The sequence below is a fragment of the Anguilla rostrata genome, chromosome 18 (genome assembly GCF_018555375.3).
Source record: "Anguilla rostrata isolate EN2019 chromosome 18, ASM1855537v3, whole genome shotgun sequence".
Lineage (NCBI taxonomy): Eukaryota > Metazoa > Chordata > Actinopteri > Anguilliformes > Anguillidae > Anguilla > Anguilla rostrata.
The window spans coordinates 25222508-25243927 of NC_057950.1; the positions used below are offsets into that span (position 1 = coordinate 25222508).

The 21420-nt window shown below is 44.8% G+C and overlaps 1 protein-coding gene across 1 annotated transcript; it reads right to left on the minus strand.

The window, feature by feature from the left end:
* Window positions 1–516: 516 nt before the first annotated feature.
* Window positions 517–20543, minus strand: col9a1b (collagen, type IX, alpha 1b). Its single transcript, XM_064317108.1, has 32 exons — window positions 20357–20543; window positions 19518–19592; window positions 19197–19232; window positions 19014–19076; window positions 17845–17898; window positions 17071–17106; window positions 15690–15713; window positions 15498–15551; window positions 14998–15051; window positions 14505–14540; window positions 14356–14412; window positions 13709–13762; window positions 12556–12609; window positions 12206–12259; window positions 11787–11840; window positions 11496–11549; window positions 11181–11234; window positions 10911–10964; window positions 10747–10800; window positions 10212–10256; window positions 9494–9547; window positions 9329–9382; window positions 8226–8279; window positions 6645–6716; window positions 5793–5828; window positions 5275–5319; window positions 5115–5147; window positions 4197–4343; window positions 3429–3483; window positions 2676–2864; window positions 2340–2417; window positions 517–1741 (listed from the first exon to the last, which is right to left on the minus strand). The coding sequence occupies exons 1-32, from the start codon at window positions 20429–20431 to the stop codon at window positions 1536–1538; spliced, it is 2064 nt and encodes a 687-aa protein (XP_064173178.1). The 5' UTR covers window positions 20432–20543; the 3' UTR covers window positions 517–1535.
* Window positions 20544–21420: the final 877 nt, after the last annotated feature.

Here is a 21420-nt window from a genome sequence, read left to right on the forward strand (position 1 = left end):
AACAGGCTCCAGTTAAAACAAACCCTCACAAAAATAACGTGTGGGGATGGACTAAGAGCTAACGAGAATCGAAAGAGAGGAAGTGGAAACGGGCGCCGTGTCTCTAACTCATTTTGCTCAGATGTTCTGTCAAGACTGCGCTGCTTAGGCTGTTTGACAAATGGCTTTAGACAACACAGTCGCTGTTAGCCTGCTGACATGGTTGGCTTAGTTTCAATGTTACTTCTCACAGTTTTTTTATTTTTATATAGTACATGCACTTATAAACAGTTAAACACTGAAGCCACACTTCTTCTCTCCTGCCCCCCCACCCCCTATCCCCACCCTCCCCAGTGTATTACACATAATTTACAACAACGAATATATACTTTAAGTGAGGCGGTGAGGTCACTAACCAGTCTGGTTGTCATGGAAATTAGTTGAATGGACCAACAGATCCATGTCGGATAAATGCAACTACAAGACACTGACACGTCTGTGTTCATGAATTCTGAACCACCAATAAAAGAACGTGAGGAATTTATTAAAATTTGTATTTATTGTTTCTGTTTTGTACAACCTTTTAGATCACCTAAGACCTTCATATAATAAATAAGAAAACCATTTGAAAATGTTACTGATGGATGGTTCTTGCTGCAAATGTGACCCCGGAAACAGGGTATTTTTTCAAAAGTAGGATTACAGTCAAAAAAGTCAAGATGTAGTGAAATTGTTGATGAAATGCAAGGAAAAAACAACAAAAAAGCCACACGTCCTTTATGAAAATCATTGCGCAGGTAAGTATAATTTGCAGGGTAACCACAAGTCACACATTTACATAGATTTACAGCATACAATCACACCATTTGTACCTTCGTTCAGCTTGTGTCCGTGATGCCCTCATACATTACAACAGTGGCGTTGCAGTCACTTCTGTGCAAGCTGATGAGACCGGCTAGCTTCTGAGCTGCTGAATCACTGACACACAGCACAGCACAAAACTCACAACCAAAATGAAAGTCACTCCGTCTAAGGGTGACCGGGAGAAGCATCTCTGAGGGTGAGGGGGGGGTTATTAATATTTTACAGGATGTGGAGGGGGAAGGCTGGAGCTGAGGTAAACACATCTTACTTTGTAGAGGGGGGGTTGGGGATGAGGGGTGGGGTGGGGGGGGGGGGGGGGTAAGGGCTGTGGAGCTACTACAGTGTTATAAAACCACTACTTCCACCAGGACAGACAGTTATGGGCATATAAGGCACATTTTTAAGACGATAAAAAAGGTTTTGTCGCATGTGGAAAAAGACCCCTGAAAAACAGAAAAACAAAGAAAATGTGTGGAGCACCATCTTATTTCAGAACAAATCTTGAGTAACAGGCTGGGGGGTCTTAGCTTCCCATATGACCCGAATGCGTTACGGTTTGGCGTGAGAGGCGAGGTGGGCTGTCTGTCTGTCCGTCTGTCTCTCTGTCCGTCTGTCTGTCTGTCTGTCCATCCGTCCGTCCGTCCGTCTGTCAGTCTCCGCGTTCTGTCCCCGGGGCCCGCCCGCGTTCGGGCTCAGTTCCCGGCGGGGCCCTTCATGCTGGAGTCCTTCAGAGACTGGTGCTGGGCCCCCGCCTGCAGGTTGCAGGACGACGGGTCGCAGTATCCGTTGGGCCCCGGGGGGCCCGGGGGCCCGGGCACGCCCGGCTGTCCGGGTACGCCGGGGCGGCCCCGCTCGCCGTCGCGCCCGTCTCGCCCGTAGCCCGGTTTACCCGGCTCTCCTGCGGACGAAGAAGAGGGGTGAGGAGGAGTCCAGAGACCCCCACGAACTAACCGCACCCGGCGCCCGCACATTTGATTCCCAGACGAGATGCGGAACTCTTACAAAGTCGCGTTTCTCTCAGGTGAATTTGGCTCCCTGCATAAGTTGAATTTAGTGCTGCATAACTGGTCACATTTAGCAGCAAAAACTGGCCAGTATATTGGCATTCTGTATATTAAATTCGCTGGAGGCTCATGAGATAAAAACAGGGAAGTTATTGAGCTGACATAATAATCCTGAACCTGTGTGTCAAAGTTTGTCCAGTTAAATACGGCTCAATTATACTCAACTGATTTTTTAGATCTATTTCAATCTAATTTCATTACCTATTTGGACGTGGCTGGTTTGTGGATATATCTAAGTGTTAAACTGAAGCTACTTGTACAATTAATATACACACTTCACTGTGATTAGGTTAGTACTCAAAGAGGTCTAGCATGGTCCACAGGTTTCACAATGTTTATGTGATGTTGTTCTAATGTTGCCATGTTTCACCCATGCAGAATTAAGCTGCAGAGCTTCCTGCACTGATGTGTGGCAAAATGATGGGCACTCACCTGGCAGACCAGGAGCTCCAGGCTGGCCCTTGGATCCTCGTACTGTGATGCCTCTGTCCCCTCTGTCTCCCGCCTCACCTAGGCCACAAAGAGGTAGCGATTATCACACCTTCTCAATGGCACGCCCATGCCGCCATTACCACCCTCTCACCCACACACCCATCACACCTTTACCACTCCCTCAACTCAACCGCACACCCATCACACCATTGCCACTCTCTCAACCGCACACCCATCACACCATCACCACTCTCTCAACCACATACCCTTGCTATTTATGTAAAGCATCAAATGCACATGACTCTAGATTGGACCTGCCTGTCCCAGGGCCCTCACCTTTAGGTCCCTTCAGTCCAAAGAGCCCCGGCGGCCCTTTGAGGCCAGGCAGTCCTCTTGCCCCAGCCTGCCCAGGGAAGCCGCTGTCGCCTGGGGACCCGGGGGGGCCGGGGGGGCCCGGCCGGCCCGGCAACCCGGCTGCGCCCGACTCAGGCCGTCTCAGGCTGGCTGCCAGCTGGGCCAACTGCTCTGTGAGAGACACAACACACCAACCATGTTTAAAGATTATTCATGGCCTTCAGAGCTCAAATCAAACCCCTCTTGAGCTTCCCCACACCATGGCTACCTGCCTATGGTGTGGACCGCTTTTCAAATACCATCTCTCCGATGAACATTTACAAAAGGATGCATCTCCAAACTTTGTGTTCTTCTGTTCAAACCCAACACTTTAAAATGATTTCTCTTGGAGTTTCAGCCTTTAGCTTAATAGTGAGGCTACTCTGGGCGTAGACTGGGACTTGCATGACAGGCAATAAATCAGATTTGATTTAGTGCTGAGACAGGGAAGGAGAGAACCATGGGAGACCAGTTAGGCAGAGGCCCAAAGTAACCGCGCTTTTCCAATATTATCCATCTGATAGGCAGGAACCAAAGCATTTATTTATTAATATTTTTAAACACAGTCTTCAATTGTTATGCTTGCTGCTGTGCTCTAACAGTCTAGAGTACTTGTGATATCCTTCTTGATATGGGCAGCGAGAATACATTTGGAAATTCACAAAAATTAAATTAAAACGATCAGGAGTTACTTACCCTGCATCACCCTCATACACACTTGTCGGATGTGCTGATCGCTAGGTTCTTTGCCCTGCAAACACAGATGTAAAAAAAAAAAATCAACAAAATGTCATATGGAAGCATGGGAAGCATTTCTTTTATCTTTTTTCACACAGAGAACAGTTAAAGCATGGAATGGCCTGCTACAAAAATTTTACTTGCAACAGCCAAGTTCAAAGATAAGGGAAACTTACCTTTCATAACAGATTCTTAAAAACCATCACTCATAGCTCACCCACATGAATGTTACTTTCCAGAATAAATGGCATAACAACATATCTAAAGCCTAAACCAAGCATCCTTTTTTGAAGCCAAGAATAAAAGGCTACACACTGTATACGGATTGAATGTATGAAGATTCTTAAATCGGTCTGCTTTCCTACATAGTAAACATTGGCATAGAGAATGCTACTTATTGCTGGATGGATAAGCAGTGGCCTGTGGAATGGGACAGATGAGGAGCAGTGCTCATGCTTCGCCAGTAGGTGGCAGTCCTGTCAGCAGAGGTCATCTGACGACATTTTCAGAAATAGGGGTGGTGCAATATAAGCACTACTGCACTACATACAGTACACATGCAGATGTTTCAACATATACAGAAATCTCAATTGCATATTTCTGCATATGTGAACACAGACAAGGCTGTGTGTTAAATACTGTGTGATGTACTTCCTCTTTAAATGGGACGTGGGCTCAGAGAGTTTGGAAAGCGCAGGCGTGTGATTGGTGCGTTTCGCCACCCACCGCTGGCCCCTGTGTCCCCCGCGTCCCCGGCAGGCCCCTGTTCCCCTGCATGCCCCGGGGCCCGGGTGACCCGGCGGGGCCCTCGATGCCAGGTTGGCCCCTGCTCCCCTCCGGGCCCCTGCTCCCCGGCTCGCCCAGGTTACCCGCCTGGAAGAGGAAGAGGAGGAAGGATGGGTAAAGAGAGAAACAAAGACGGAAACTCACAGGGTATAAATACACACGCCAAGTGTTAATGAGCAGAAAGCATTTCAGTACAGTTCTTTTGTCCTGTATTCACCATAATTATAGCTGAAAGATTCAAATGACAACATAAAGCGTACCGAATCTAATAATAACGAACATGTGTATATTCACCTCAGTCAGTGATGAGGAACTATTATGCCAGGTCACTGAAGAGTCACACAAGCTCCTAATATAATCAGCGTATCATTAGCGTATAATTGACAGTCTCTGAGCTTGTTACAGTATATGAAGTCTGCCTTGCTGAAACCAGCTACAAGAACAAATGATGTTGGGCCTTCCTTTTTTTTATCACATAATTGGCTCCCGACGGTGTATTTCTTTCTCATTACTGTTTGGTCTCAGTTCTGAAAAGTGTACCGCTGTTAAAGCAGCATGATCAACATGGTACAAGCTGTGAAAAAGTATACATTTTCACCTCGATTCAAGCGATAGCTGCAATATCGAAAACAGCACAGCTTTTGAATGGACCCTAGGTGGTCAGAGTAATGTTAAAAAGGCCTAATGGTAACAATGGTTGTGACTCAGTGAATGACGAAGGTAATGAACCATTATACTGTATGTTAAACTCAACTGAAAGCAGACATGGACTGAACAGTCCTGTCACTGGCTTGGATGTGTGATGTCACTTTTAGGCGGTCAGTGATTGGCCAAATTTAAAGGGAAAACGAATCTTACCGCTCCTTTGGCTCCAAGCTCTCCTTGGTCACCCTGTAAAGGATACATTTAGAGCACAGGAGGCTTTATCATTAAGCCAATATTGTAGGTCTCAATAACACAACACCTAACTGAAATGTGATTATAAACAAGAATGGATTTCCCTCGCTCGCTCACTCACCCTTTCTCCTTTGTCTCCTGGGGTTCCCTCTGCACCTTGATCCCCCTGAACAAAAAGGAGAAGTTACAGTGCATTCAGTGTGTTACAGTGTGTTCAGTGTGTTACAGTGCGTTCAGTGTGTTACAGTGTGTTCAATGTGTTACAGTGTGTTCAGTGTGTTACAGTGTATTCCGTGTGTTACAGTGTGTTTATTGTGTTCAGTGTGTTACAGTGTGTTCAGTGTGTTTATTGTGTTCAGGATATTACCGTGTGTTCGTTGTGTTATAGTGTGTTCAGTGTGTTACAGTGTGTTTAGTGCGTTCAGTGTGTTTAGTGTGTTCAGGGTGTTACAGTGTGTTACAGCGCGTTCAGTGTGTAACATTGTGTTATAGTGTGTTATAGTGTGTTCAGTTTGTTACAGTCTGTTACCGTGTGTTCGGAGTGATACAGTGTGTTCAGAGTGTTACAGTGTGTTATAGTGTGTTACACTGTGCTCAGTGTGCTGCATACTGTTTAGTGTATCATTTAGTGTTGCTTACTTGTTCGCCTTTAGGGCCAGTTAGACCAGCTTCACCCTGAGAAGCAAAAAAGGACATAGTCATAAACCCATGAGACAGAACTTACCACAGAGAACACACTCGCAACAAAACAGTAATTCCTGTGCAAATGGCACGTGAAGACCAATCTAGCACTACGTACAGTCTGCTGGAACTCAGTTTCAATAGATTAATTAAAGAAAAGGCTTTTGAAAACAAAGCAAAAAATATTCATATATATATATATAAATGATGAAAAATAGAATGTTGCTTAAACAATCAAAGAGCAACTGTACGTTACTTAGAGACTCCATTGTATTTAGACATGTTTCAGAAAGACTAACCCCCTCCCAAGTCCCAACTTTAGTTTTAGCTTTCTCGTGTCCTGATATCAAATAGGGTGGTCTTGATCATGTTTTTCCACTAGAGGGAAACATGGCACAGCTTTTTAGAATAGCCATCTGTCTCATTTTTCACATACAGAGATGTTTCATTTTTAATCACAATTTAGTGTACTTCCACTATTCTCAGATAACCTTCTATGCTATGATGTAAATGATTTTTGCATTAGAGCCATGCTGAATTTTCTCAAAGGCTTGATATTGTGATGTCAGATAGAAAGAGTCAATAGAGCTGGGAATAAAATGCAGTCATATTCAATATTAAAAAACCCAACAACCAACAATTGCGCAACTGAAATAAAAGCATGGTCAACTGTAAAAATATAAACTAATGATTGTATTATAGAGGCCCTTAAATTTTGAGTGCTCAAAATACAACAGAGAAAAAAATACTGTAATTCTCCAGTTCTCCAAAACCCCAAATCACAGGAGTGACAACCCTCCCCCATCTTACTCGTTCTCCTTTCACCCCAGGAAGACCGGGAGGTCCAGGAAGTCCAGGCAGCCCCAGATCGCCCTTCGCACCCTGGACACAGAACACCAGCAGCCATCAACAAAGGAAACACAGAGCACACACCTTCTCTGAGTCTTAATCAAAAAACGCACCAGCTAATGCAAGGCTAAGGTAAAGAGCCACATTCCACAATCTTTGCCTGCTAAATATGGCACACTGATGTCAATTCTAATGTATGAACACATGTGATTGGCCAGTAACAAGAGTTCAATTTGAAAAAAATTTTTTTAAACTTTTTTATGAGTATAAAAACAAGGCTGCCGATAAGAAAGGATGCGTTAGCTCGTTAGCGGCCGTAAGCCCGCTACGCTCTGTGATTTCTGCAGTAGAGTGTGCACTTTCAGAGAGAAGCTCCAACAGTCCTTGAGGGAAGAGTTTGCCTGTGTCTCTGTGGCCCTTGCTTCTGATGCCAGGCAAACAGAGAGAGGAATTTCTGCAGAACAGAGGGCTCTTTGAGCCCCCACCCCCCCACCCAGGAGTCTCTGGTTACTCTGTAAATACGCCCAGGATAAGAGCCCATTCTGGCCCTTTCCCTTCTCACTCCAACAATACAGCAAACCCTCTTCCCCTGCTTCTCTTTCTTCTTCCCTTTCTCTCCCTCTCATTTTAGAACCCCAGGAGTTTGCTGCAATACATTTTGATGTCATTTTGATGTAGGTGCAAGTAACTACAGCGTAACTACAGTATAACTGTAGTGTAATAGCAGTGGCTATAATGTATGCACTGAGTTTGAGGATGTAATGTATAAGCCACATTTGTAGTTGTGCAAAGTTTGTCAAGTCTTAGTAGTAGTAATTTAGTTAGCATGAAACTTACTGTACTGCAACATTCTCATCTAATGTGCAAGTGTAGTGTTAAATCAACTCTGCCAGTGCATTTGAACTTGATAGAGCACATTTGATCCCAACTGCACTCAAATAAATTGTGTTGGATGTCAAATAAAGGCTGAAAATGTTAATGTTAGCTTTTGGACTGCGAGAAGTGATTTCACAGACCTTGAAAGCATCACTTTGACACAAAATGGAACAGTGTCAAAGTACTGGCATTTTAGAGGAACTAAAGCTCATGTGAACTGACTCATTAGAGACCACGTACCTTCATTCTAACTACAGCAAACCTCTGATCAGTTATCTCATATAATCACAGTGGCAAAGGATGAGGCCATACAGTACAAGGCTTGCTTTTGTCAAATTTATGGTGAACTGCATTCTGATGGAATAGGTTCATTAATCTCCCTTATGATCTGATAATGTAAGCAACAGCAACGCTGAGATAATCTCAGCATTATCTCTACCTCAGGAATGCAGACATAATGTGTGGTGCAGTGGTAAGGTCAGGTTAGGGAGAGGGTTTGGATTGTGTTTATGCCCATGAGCTGGTCTCTGGTAAAGTCAGATTAGGGAGAGGGTTTGGACTGTGTCCATGCCCATGTGCTGGACTCTGGTAAGGTCAGGTTATAAAGGGGGTTTGGACTGTGTTTATGCCCATGAGCTGGACTCTGTGGAGCGGACAGGCACTTACCCGAGGGCCTGGCTTCCCTTGAGGCCCAGGAGGGCCCTGTGGTCCTACATCTCCCTAGAGAGAAAGAGAGAGTAAGAGATTAAGAGAGGGAGAGAGAGTGCGTGACAGACCTAAAACCATTAGTCCATTGGAATGACCCACACCTGACTGATTCATCATCAATTATCTTGTACCATTCCAGACTCATTCATCAACCATTAGCATGTGTCATTCTAGACCTCATCCATACTGTAACCACCAGACTGTACAACTCATACGCTGTGAACGAAGCACATTATCACGAACCATCGCGCAGTGATGGACAGATGTTTTTACTGCGCTAAATGACCCAAAATAGAAGGTTCTCTTTCTGCATTAGTGACCAGAACACCTTAATGAGGCTGCAGACTGAGCAGGGGGAGCAGACTGTGCCAACAGAGAGGGTCAGATCAAAGGCATTCCTCCTCAGATTACAGCAGCACACAGGCAGCCGGAGCCCTCTGGAGCTCCTGTAATGAGCCTGAGGAGCCCGGCTTCTCAGCGGGAGAACCCAAGCGCAGGACACCTCCGACCACCGGGGGGCCTGGCTGCTGATTCTTATCCAGTCGAGTCTGCTTTTTCGAATGTGATTTTGGACGCAGTCCGTGTAGAAGAAGAACGTCTACGTCCTTTGTTTGAAGGACGGGAATTGCATCCCTTTAGGGCACCTGGGGCTTCTTAGAACATCAGCCTGGAGGCTAGTTTTAAAGAGGCAGGGCCAGTCTGAATGGGGCGGGGCTAGTCGAAATGAGGCGGGGCTAGTCTGAATGAGGCGGAGCCAGTCTGAATGGGGCGGGGCTAGTCAAAATGAGGCAGGGCTAGTCTGAATGTGGAGTATCTGATAATATAGCAATGTTTTTCTCATAGAGGTCAGTGTACAAACACAGTCAATCTGATCATATTATGACCTAAACCTTTTATTATCATATCCACACATTCCTCGTAGCCTATAACAGACCTCCCCACACGTACCCTTGAGCTGTAACTGTATATGACAGCTGCCAAGTGCTCGTGTTTAGATCCTGTTTGGGTCACCATCTGTTCTGTTTGTTCTGAAATCACCATGATTATGCAGATATACTCACAGGCGTTCCGATTGGTCCAATTGGTCCCACTTCCCCTTGCTCTCCTCGTTCTCCCTGTAAAGAAACAGAGACAGTGGAGTTTACAGAAACACACACACACACACACACACACACACACACACACACACATGCACACACACACAAACACACACAGACCAAACTTACTGTTCTCCCAGAAGACCCTATCGTTCCAGGGAGGCCACGATCACCAGAGTTGCCCTGTAATGGAGACAGAGACAGGCAGACATGCAGTCAGCCTCACAGCCAGATCTGCTGAGCCAGTCATGTCAGACCACAGCACATAAAAAAGCTCAGTGTGTTTGTTATGTGAATCTATCACCACCATCATATGGTCAATATTAATTGTTGTACGGGGTTATGAATATGAACAATAGTTTATTTACTTGCCAAAGTGCTAAGACACAATGGTCTCATTGGTGCTCAGAGAGAAAAAAAATATTCTTGGTTGTTTTGCAGTACAGGGAAAACTGTATTTGGTGTTGTTGCATTATGGGTCATTTAGTAGTATTGCTTTATGGGTATAAGACAGGATCTGCTGGTTCGTGTTACATTTATATTTAATATTTTAAGCTGATCTTATCCAGCGCAACTAGCACAGCTTGCATTGTTGCATGCAATCCGTTGGTACTGCTGGGCACTGAAGGTTAAATGCATCGGTCAATGGTACAACAACCGTGATGCCGTTGAGTTGAGTTGCAAGCTAATTTTCCTAAACACTGAGGAATACCGTCACCTGTGTGGTTTAAATATGGAATGTAGCGTTCATTGTTACGGGGAATTAATTCCCAACTGTAGTCTCTTAAATTGGAAATTCTGCTGTTTGGAGGGTCACATGTTTTTAAAATCATATATAAAGACCTACCTTTACACCGCTGACTCCTTTGGGACCTGGGATGCCAGGCAAACCCTACAGGGGTCAAACAAAGAAACACAGACATTTTCCATTTTAAGTGTTCTGTGACAGTCACTAGCTATTTTAGAAAGTGCTGATGTACAGTACATTATCACTGAAGGAGAGGAGGCAGTAATGACACCTGTCACTACACTGATATGACTGCATCTTTCCACCAAAATTACAGGATGTTAAAACCACACATCTATTACATAAAAAGGCGAACACAAGCATTCACACTGAAATTGCAAAGAAAGAGGATGTCGGTATATCAATATTCTGTAAATGTGAACTGTTCAGTTACATAGTGAAAGATAAAAACCTCTCAGCAAAGCTCCAAGATGACTAGGAGAGTTCTTATTAGTGGTCTTAACCATTTTTTTCAAGAGTGGAGCCACTCACAGAGCTAGCAATGCTAACATTAACACATACAACAAAAATGTATCAAAATCAAAGCGTAAAAGATCAGTGGACAGTTTTTCACAGCAGGAGTGGCCATACTTACAGGAAGTCCCTGAAGCCCCACCTCCCCAGGACTTCCTGCTTTCCCAATGGACCCCTGCAGAAAGAGAAGAGGATTGTGGGATATGCCGGTATATGTGGCACATGTCTTACTCTGCAGGCAGGCCTGCAGAAGAGTCTCCAGCGTTACACAGACTCTCACTCTACCTTGGCCCCCGGCATTCCTGGTATCCCCTCACGCCCATCCACTCCCGGCAATCCCTGGTGAAACACAGAAACCGTGGTTACCACCAAACCTGGAGGGCAGGTGCACAGATTGGCCAGGGCCAAGGGATGGAGCTGCTATCTCCCACATCAGGCTGCATTAGCTGGCCGTGGGCACAGACAACTGCAGCCACACCTCCCTGGAGGCTCATGGTGCTGAACAGGGTAAGGTTGAAACAGCCCCTGATTCTGTGGCATTTGAGCTGCACTTACTCCGCCTCCTTTGGGCCCAGGAAGTCCAGTGATCCCGCGTGGCCCTTGGAGACCCTAAAAAATGATTTCAGAAAGTAGTTAATATACAGCCAATCAGCAGAAAGTCTGCACTGTCCAGACGTTACGAATAAATTAGTCTGAAATCACTTATTTATGTCTGTAGCAGTAATGTAGAAAAATGAATTGTCATTGGTTGACCAAAAGCTATAAACGACAGTATTTTTGGCTGACTGGCTGGTAAGTGGTCTTGGTTTGGACTGATCTTGTCCTGTCTAGTGGGAAAGGTTTGAAGAGTCTGTTTCCGTGGTTACTCACTTGATCACCCTTTGGCCCGGACTCGCCCATGACACCCCTCTGGCCGTGGTCCCCCTAAAACAACAGGACACGTCCTGGGACACTGGCGCTCTCTCTGTCACGCATCACTTTTATTAGCACAAAAACAACGTTTGCATGGGCTGCAGTAAGTAACACGGTAAGCAATGTCTCATATGCACACTAATCGCATGCTCATCTAACATGTCTGGGTGGATTGGACAAGGCAGCCAATCAACACACAGGGAAGGGAGGAGTCTAGAGAGCAGGAGGCCGGAGAGGAGGCGCACTCACGGTGGCTCCCATGACTCCCTGTATCCCTGGCTCCCCGTCGTGGCCCCGGGCTCCCTGCGAGTGGACAGAGGACAGAGTGAACAAAGACGGGGTACCACCAGGCCTTCAGCCCCATCATATCAGCAACGGTAACCACCTCAGCCGGAACTACAGCTGTACCTGTGATAAACAAGCAGACAAACTTGCCACCCGCAGTACGACCAAGCAGCTGCCGTTCTGTTCGGTTTCTGTCATTCTATTTGCACAGCAACTGATGGCTAATGCACTGCAGGCCTTCCATAAAATATTACGGTCATGTATCCTTGTTTTTGGTTGAATGCACAGATTTTGTGTGAAAATATGGTTTTACCCCGAGGGTGTCTACAGCTCCTCAACTTACACACACAGAAAACACCCTTGACCCCCACAGTGACCCTTACCATTTCACCTTTGGCCCCCATCATCCCTGTGATTCCCCTTGTGCCCTGGGGACCCTAGAGACAGACAGAAAGGCAAAGAGAGATGACTTTAACTGAGGGTTTCATCAATTGTGGATAACAGTTATGATTAGACTGAACACGGACCTGTGCTATTAAAACACAGGTCTAGTGCATGGATGGGCCCTTGTTCTGGATGGGAAAATACTTTAGGAGTACATCTATTCATTGGGATTCATTAGTGTGCTCCTAAATAGGTTCCAGCAGGAAGGCTCAGCCTGACATTACTCAGGTATTTGAGAGTGCTTGTGTACATACGTGAACCATGAGGACAGAAAATAAAACGCTCTTACCGTAGACCCTTGTGCTCCGACCTCCCCCGGACCCCCCTGGTCTCCCTCTTCACCCTGGGAAGTGAAAACATGACAACATCCTGGGTCACAAATTCACCTGTCACTCAAAAAAGCTGATCACTAAAGGATGCCAGACAGGGTTAAAGGTCAGGCAGCAGCATCACGCAACATGACTGGTTTCAGAGAGCCACAATGCAGCAGGTCTAGAAATGCAGTTCAACCACTTTCACCAAATTAATCCTGAGTTTCTCATACATTATAAACGCATGCTTCTGTGATGATAATTAATGCACTGCACATACTATCCGCCCTCTGTCTGCAATACAGAGAAAAGCATGGCTGACTCTTAGCCTTACAGAGAGACACCATCCCAGAGATTCAACAGGGACAGTACCTCACCCCGGGTGAAGGTCAGGGGAGGTGCAGAACCTCACCCCCAGGAGGAGGTGAGGGGAGGTGCAGTACCTCACCACAGGAGTTAATTCCCTTTTACACAGACGGCACTCACGTTAGCACCCATAATGCAGATGTGTAGCTGTCTGAGCCTCTATGGACCCATCACAGACAACCCCAGCCTCTTAAAAACACACCTCGTTCCAGTCCTGAGAAAGCTGGAGAGCGTGCTTTAAACAGACGGTGCCTGCCTGCATACCAGCGTAAATGCATTCCACACCGCCACCTGCACGATCGCCCACAGACGGCCCATCTCGTTTAGCACCGCTCTGTGGCACTGTCCCTTTACTGCGTCATATCGACAAACTACCCAATCCAGAATAAAACAATATGATGCGTTTGACAGGCACAGACACAGAGGATACAGGTTCACACACTCTAGTAGCTCCCACAAAGCAAGTAAACAGATAAGTGTATGAAAGTGCATGAAACAAACGACACATTCGATCAAAAGAGCCCAAGTTTATCAATCAGTGTCAGGTTCAATCAAACTCTCTAAATGATTCATTCATATTTGCCAGGATAGAAGCCTATATTGAAGCAGCTTTACTTCAGTGCACTTGTCTTTGTGAGTTTTTCATTCTGTCAGAGTAAATGTCAGTACTTTGTGCGATGAAGAGTTTGTGCGTCTAGTGATGAAGTCAGGGCATGTTCCAGTCCCCGACCTCGTTGATGAAGTTGTACTTTTTTAATCTCTTACCTTGTGTCCTTGCTTCCCTGGCTCACCACCATCCCCTTTTACACCTTTATGACCCTGTAGGGAAAAAAACATGTTTGTATACATGACTGGAATGTCATAAGTCCATGTGAAAATGCAGTATCTTTTACACAGGGAACTCCATTTCCATCTATGTAAACACGACAAAAGAAATGTGCAAGTCCAATAATTTATTTCACTCTGTACTCCCATGTACTGTCCATCCAAGGGAGTGCACGTTAGCATGCTCCTCCCCCATACAGTACACTACTTCAGACTTCACTTCTGCTGCTGTAAGGATGACAAAGCTAATGAAACTAGCATAGGCTCCTGATTGGCCAGATGACTTGTCATTGAGCAATGAGGTTGCCAGTTTCAATGAACCGCATCCCACCATCCCTGGGTGATGCTACACCCAATTATGGATCATCCCATGAGACCCCTGTCTATGGATAGTACTGGCAAAGACCAGGATTTGGGGACCACAGGGTGCCCCACCGCATTAAGAGCCATTTCTTTAGAAGGCGTCTATACTGTTTACATCACTGACGGCACCTTCTCAGAAATAAAAAGTTGATGATGATATGAACAGTGAAGACAGAGTCATGCTGATATTCTGCCACTTTGGCACAATGCAGAGGAGGACTCACCTTCATACCTGGCAACCCAGGGTGACCGGGCGGGCCAGGGGCGCAGGCATTGGGACACTGGGCAACGAGACAAAGGCAAGCGTTAGAACACCGTCGGCCATTTAACGCAAGCAGGGAAGACGGATTCATCGAATGTGAAAAGGGCTCACCAGTTCAGCACTGATGTCACGCATTCCTGCAGCTCCCTAAAAACACAGAGAGGAGAGTTTGTGATCTCAATTATTCTATCACCTTTCACTTTATCAGAAATTACCACATTTAGACCTATATAATATAGCTAGTCACATGGTTTATGTGATGTCAGAGATTCCGAATAGTGTGTTACAGGGGTGCCGTCAGGGGTATGCTATCCCAGGCTCTGCTGGAGAGGGGTGTGGGGGTGCATAACACGGTGTATTATTTAGTGTGAACTTCACCTATATGAATTTCTGGCCATAGCAGTAAGCGGCATAGCCTGGGTTATGTGTATCATGGAAGTTGGAAACTCCAGTCCTAAGATACATGTGTCTTCAGTGGTTATGCTTCCCACAATGATTTGACATCTCATACAATCTCTGCCTTCTGTTTGTACCACCCGCACTGAGAAGTGGGGCAGAGCGGGCTGTGTCTCCACAGCACCCTCCCTGCCAGACGGGTACTCACTCGAGGCCCGGTGGGGCCCCGTGGCCCTTGTGGCCCCCTCACACCCATGGCTCCCTGCAGAGGAGGAAGAAGAATCATCACGCTGACAGCCAATCACTGACACCGATTATTTTACTGTCATTTATCCGGCTGACAGCCAATCACTGACACCGATTATTTTACTGTCATTTATCCGGCTGACAGCCAATCACTGACACCGATTATTTTACTGATGACAAAAAACAAAATGCAAATTAGCTTTAGCAAGTGATGTTAGAGAAAAATATCATATATGAATGAGTAGGACAACCCAAATTTAGCTATGATGTTTAACCCCTGCACTGCAATTTTCACAGCAAAAGATAAACACCACTTATGTTGTTCTCAAAGAACGGGGGCAATACCAACACTAATTCTTCCACCAAACCACAAACTCAAATCCAGTTTTTAAGTATGCCTGGTGCATGAGCAGTATGATTTGTGAGGAGCCAATCAGAATGTCCGATTTTCACGTTACTCACCGGGGGCCCAACCTTGCCCTGCTCCCCAGGAAGCCCACCTGGTCCAGGTGTCCCCTGCGTACAAAACAATAACCATGAGCCCGAACACTGAGGCAATGGCCTCAGCAGAGAACAGCATTACCACTCCACACATATGCATCATTACACAGGCACATCCTGCTCAGGAACTGAGCCAATAAAAAGGGGACTTACAGGAAGTCCATCGGGGCCAACACCCTACAGGAAACAAAAGAAAATGATAAGTCAGAATATAATATAGAATACAGAGTATATAATCACGCATGAATCACTGAGTAAAGGCAGAGAGGCTCAAACTCTGTGAGTCTTTGTTCTTATGCGATTTGAGTGGATTTTGGATCGTAAAGCAGTCATATGCATGCTTTAAAAGGCACTGTAGCAGGGACAATGAAACACCAGCATAAGGGCACTGACTTGTCACAGACTTTTGAGCATGTTCTAATTCTGTGTAATGCTATTTCCATAAAGACAAAAATATGAATAAAAGATCATTGACAATAAAATGAGGGGAAAAGTACAGTCCCAAGAGTGACAGGAAGTCCGAGACATGCAGATACAAGTGCCATATTGAACATCAAACTAAGTTATACAAACAAGACCAAAACAAACCCTAATGAGCATTTAGACTACATTCAACAAATAACAGCAAAGAACAGTAGCCTCTGAAAACAAAAAATATGTATAAAAAAAAGAAAAGTAAAAGCTAATCAGGTGTTTGGGCTGGTAACGGGTAAAAATGGTTTTTGAGTGAAGGAGCTGAGGCGCAATCTGAAGAGGTGGGTCTTTAGTCTGCATCAGAAGATGCTCATATCTCTGCTGTTCTGACTACTGAGGGAGACTCATTCAGCCAGCAAGGAGCCAGATGCCTTTCAGTATGGAGGGCGTGGCTAGTGTCTGATTACCTTCTGAAAGCATGAAGGGGCAATATCATTGGTAGTGCGCTAGGCTAACACCAAGATTTTAAATAGTATGCACTCAGTTACTAAGCAGTATAGCACAAGGCAGGTACAGGTGAATTCAATCTCTGAAGTATGAATGAATATCGCTGAGAAGTTTTGTTCAAAAACACAGTAGACCTATATACATTATTTTTGCGCATGGGATATCTGAGATAGTTTGCTTAATGGTAATCAGGGCTGGTTGAGTATTAGCATTAGAATTTATGCTAAATATACATTTGGCACCAATTTTCCCAAGTTTGTAAGAGTTTTCATTTTCTGTAGTGTTTAGTAATGATGTACACAGTAAAATGTTCAGTGTTAATTCTACTCAAACAGAGTACATATGAGTCAAACAGGGCCCATACGTACTTTGTAAGAGTTTAACACTGAATATTTACTGTGTACTATTGTTTGTAACAGTCTCTAAGTACTCTGTAATGGCGTGATGTTGCAGACTGTGCCCTTGGCAGGTCACATGACTCTCATAAAGCCTCTGCATGTGAGAACGTGGATGCCAATGAGGAGCCAAGGCAGTCAGTCTGTGTTTCTGTCTGTCTGTCTGTGCTACTGTCTGTCTGTCTGTCTGTGCTACTGTCTGTTTATCTGTCACTCACTGCTTCTCCACGTGGTCCAGTTTTTCCAGGTTCACCCTGAAAAGCAAGAACAAATTCATCCGTTAGGTTTCACAGAAACAAGATGCAAGACCCTATACTTACTTATTTTAAACCGCAATAAATTGTTTTTTTTGTTTTTTTTTTACCATACTCATATGTACACATGGGTATTCCTCTACCCGTGTGTACATGTCCATGTCTGTTAAGCACTTTGTGCTGACTCGGTCAGAAAAAGTGCTTTATAAATCTGAATGACTTGACTTGAGTACACACGTACTGTGGAAACCCACCCACAAAAGCATTGTTTTGTTTTTTTTTTACATTTACAAAAGTAAATGTTCACTCAGTAAACTACCACTGGGGAGAAATAGGCACATGGCCACTTAACAGCATTACAACACAAAAACCCTTCCCAAAATAAACGAGAGTGAAAAAAGAGTGAGGTGACAAAGGAGTGTGGGTGTGGCCTGCCCCATTTAACCACCCCCCCCCCCCCCCCGTTTATCAGGCACAGACAGCAGCCTCAGGAGCTCGACGCTGGTGAGCCGGGAGCCCCTTAGCACAGACCGCAGCACTGACCGAGTTCCCACAGTGATTACCGAGAACAAAGAGAGGGTTTGAGCCGGCAGACCCAGCAGGGTCATGCCTTTCACATCACGAGGAAGTTCTTAAGCAGTTATAACCCAGCGGTGAGCCGGTGCAGCAGACCGGGCCCAGTGGCTCGTGTTGATTAGCGATAGAGAGGCCTCGTTAGGTGTCCTTCGGAGTCCTTACCTTCTGTCCAAAAGGCCCGTCTGGCCCTTCGTCTCCTGCGGGACCTGTCAGACCCTGTGAAAATAAGCCAGAGGGCTCTCAGCTCATCTAAACATACTTCTGGGGCTGAGAAAAAAAAATGCTCCTTTGAAATGTAGGTTTGCAGAGGCCATTAGCATAGGGCTTCAACCTCCGGTTTAGACAGAACACTGAACCGCTAAACTCAATCAAAACCAGAACAGATGTTACTGTTCTGCTTATTATTGTTCTTATACTTATTCCCGGGAAAACCGTGGAAATTACGAAACGACGAAAACCACGAACGCCCGGTCTAGACATGGACATGCGTATTTACCATGCATGTAAATACGCTAATTTAAGCTTGTGAAGTCTGGAACTAAGCCTGTATTGCGCATGCTGAGGGCAAACATTGATGCTTCCATTAAAATTAATAGTGAATATCAGACTTTTGAAGGCAAAATAAAACTTCCCCGATAGTATTCTGGAACTTGATTAATGATAGTTACGTTTAATACGAAAAGCAGACTGTAAAAATATCTAATATGCAATATGATATGTACATTTAAAGAAATATTTTCCCAAGACTTCTTGACCAAAACAACCATTGTTTCACAAACTGCCACACAAAATGAAATCTACGATCAGTATAAATTGACCGATGAGGTTTTCTTTGGTAGTTAAATCACACTGGTTTCCTACATTGAATTCAATATAGGAAACCAGTGTGCCGTCAACATTCTTCTGCCGTCAACATTCGCATTCCCATTACTTCATAGGCTTCAGTGCCTGGCTCCTCCAACCCTCAGCAGTTCGTATGTGCGCTCTATGAATTCACGCCGTCAAAAAGAAAAAAGAAAAAAAAAAACACCTGGGTCTAATTCGGCACTGCTACTTCATGTAGGCTACGGCTTGGGCTGATGTTACATCTCTTTCTTTATCTGGCATCTTTCATTTCCACGGGTTTCAAGTAGTTTCTATGTTCTACGTAGTTCGGTCTTTATGATTGTCATCAGCACACGGGCAGCGACCGGAGACGGGAGACACACGCGCGGTCGGTCAGACGGGTAACAGGGTGGCCTGTTTCATTGATTCTACATCGTCATTCCCGCGGGGAACACAAAGTTCAGCAGAAGCTCTCCATAAAAAAATATAATAATAATAATACTTACATCAGCACCGGGAAGTCCTGGTAATCCTGAAGATCCGGGTTTTCCAGCATCCCCATTTGGACCCTGTTATTGCCATGGGAACACGAATGTAAGCTCACGCGAACAATAGCCTGCAACCATAATCGTAATAATGCAGGTTCAAAATATAAACTATAATACTTTTAAAAAGACAGTTGTACTTACAGGGGGGCCGTCCTCGCCTTCATCTCCTCTGTCACCCTAAAAGAAAATATATAAATCAGCAGACGGACATTTTATTCAGAAAATGATCCTCTCGAGTTTGACATTGTTTAGGCATAGTGTTAGAATTATTGTCAAGCCTTCATTTATTTTTATTAATCAGCATTTTCTTGTGTGTCTTTCGTAGCTACTGTCGCTTTTACTGATATTGTAGAAGGACAATTACTTTCTCTATTGTTCTACCATTATTTTATGAAACCGGATGAAAATAGTTCCCCCCCCCCTTTTGTCAATGGGCGTTTGAAATGACAGGACGGAGCTTACAGCAATGCCATCGATTCCGGGTACACCTGCAGGACCTGGTGGGCCGGGGGGGCCCCGGGGACCAGCCTGGTTTCTCTGTGGACAAAAATACAATAATCGTGTCATTGTTGACGTCCAGACGTTCAGTTTCATGAACACACATTCCTCAAGTCAGGAAACCCCTCCACAGTAAAAACGGGCCTCGTTGTTGAGATTACCTCTGGACTAAGCCAGGGGATGTATCCATAGGCCCATACAATGCTCCTATTGTGGAGGTTTAGACTGCGGCAAAAAAAAGCCCTTCATAGTTTCTATATTGCAATCCGTTCACTTTCAGCCATTCGTGCCACATCTATGGAATGAACAGGGCCGTGTGGAGACCTATGTTGCAATATGATATATTATTAACACATGTAAACTTATCTATGTCACATAATAACAATAATTTAACAATTCTGTTTGAATTTCAGTGTCGGCACGGTCCTTAAACAACGTTCTACACTGCGTATAATTAATTTAAAACCGCACTGTGTTGGTCGGCGACCGAATGGGTACAGGTGGCCCACTGCCCGCACCGGCTGTTACAGCTCAAAGTTACTGTATAGCACAGTCATAGTTTGCGTTTCTGACCCAGATGCACATACAGTTGGCAAACGTAAACAAGTGTAAATATGTATATCTGTCATTGACACATGCATTTACTCTTAAAAGTTTCAAAAGAGGGTTTCCTTTGTTTAGAAGAGACAAAAGACAGATTCATACAAAGGCACGAGGGCAGAACAAGGCACACATTTGGTAAGCTCACCTCAAACTGTGCCTGAGCAACCTGAAAGAAAAGATGCGGGAATGAAGAAACTTACTTGAGCAGAGCAAATCACGAAAACCTGCAGCAAAACCATCAGCAACGGCCCGCGAAAAATCGTGGTGCTAGCCATGGTCTCCCAGATGGCTAGCAAGATACAATAAGCCTTTTTTCTAGGAACAGTTGGGCTGACGGACCCCCCGACAGAATAGCCCAACTGACTCCCTCACTAGTATCTGAAAGGTAACCGATACTCTTGCAGTTAGTGGTTCATGTTTATTCATGCTGAGCTTGGATATGGAATGTGATTGGCGGGATTCTGGGAAACCTAAGCAGGGAGGGTCGACCAGTGACAGACAGCAAGTTTAAACATTTCGCGGGAGATTGTCACCTGGCGATTTTAAAAGCCCCTTCTGAAGTTATTAGATGTCTCTGTGTGAACTGTGAACCTTCAGCTACAATTTCAACACAACTGTTGCAGTAATTGTACAACTTAAATTATAGGCTACTGAAAGATACAAGTAGTACAAAATGTCACATTTTGGACATTCGTATGATGATTATCATAAATCCGGTGTATGAGAAATGTTACGCCGGTTTACCGATCTTCTAGCCGCAAGGTCGTTGCAGGTTTCTGGATGGGCGCGTGTAGTATCACAGTGAATCAGCATTGATTGCAGTTCGAACTGGAAAAAAAAGTAAAAATCTGAATTGTTAGGATTAGCAGACATATCTACTGTTTCTGTCCTGTTCAAGTGCCGTTTATTCACGGCCATGTTTTACATATTCGTGTTGTCATATGTCGAATCCACTCAATGTTATAAACGAACACATGTGCCTTAATTAAGCTGTTTCGTCAAAATATACATTTTAATTTTACTTTTAAGAATAATCAAGAAAACAAAATGTTCATAAACATATGTTTCTTTTCAGAAGCCGTTTAAACGAATATTAAGGCCTTTAGACGGTATCACGACTTGAAAATTCGTCTTCACTGAGCAAGAGTCCTACTGTGAAATTCCGCAAGTGCCCGTGAAAGCCTGTGGCGAAGCTACGGATTCCAGAACCTGGAAACAAAACTGCTCATTTGAAGAATTCCGTTTGGCTTTTTCTTCCAACAAT

Coding starts and splice junctions, on each gene's coding strand:
- col9a1b (XM_064317108.1), bottom strand. CDS start 20,431: ATGGCTAGCACCACGATTTTTCGCGGGCCGTTGCTGATGGTTTTGCTG. Junction 15,052..15,497: donor AGGGCAAGGTTGGGCCCCCG/GTGAGTAACGTG, acceptor CCTCCTCTGCAG/GGAGCCATGGGTGTGAGGGG. Junction 4,344..5,114: donor AGCTTGGAGCCAAAGGAGCG/GTAAGATTCGTT, acceptor TTCCTCTTCCAG/GCGGGTAACCTGGGCGAGCC.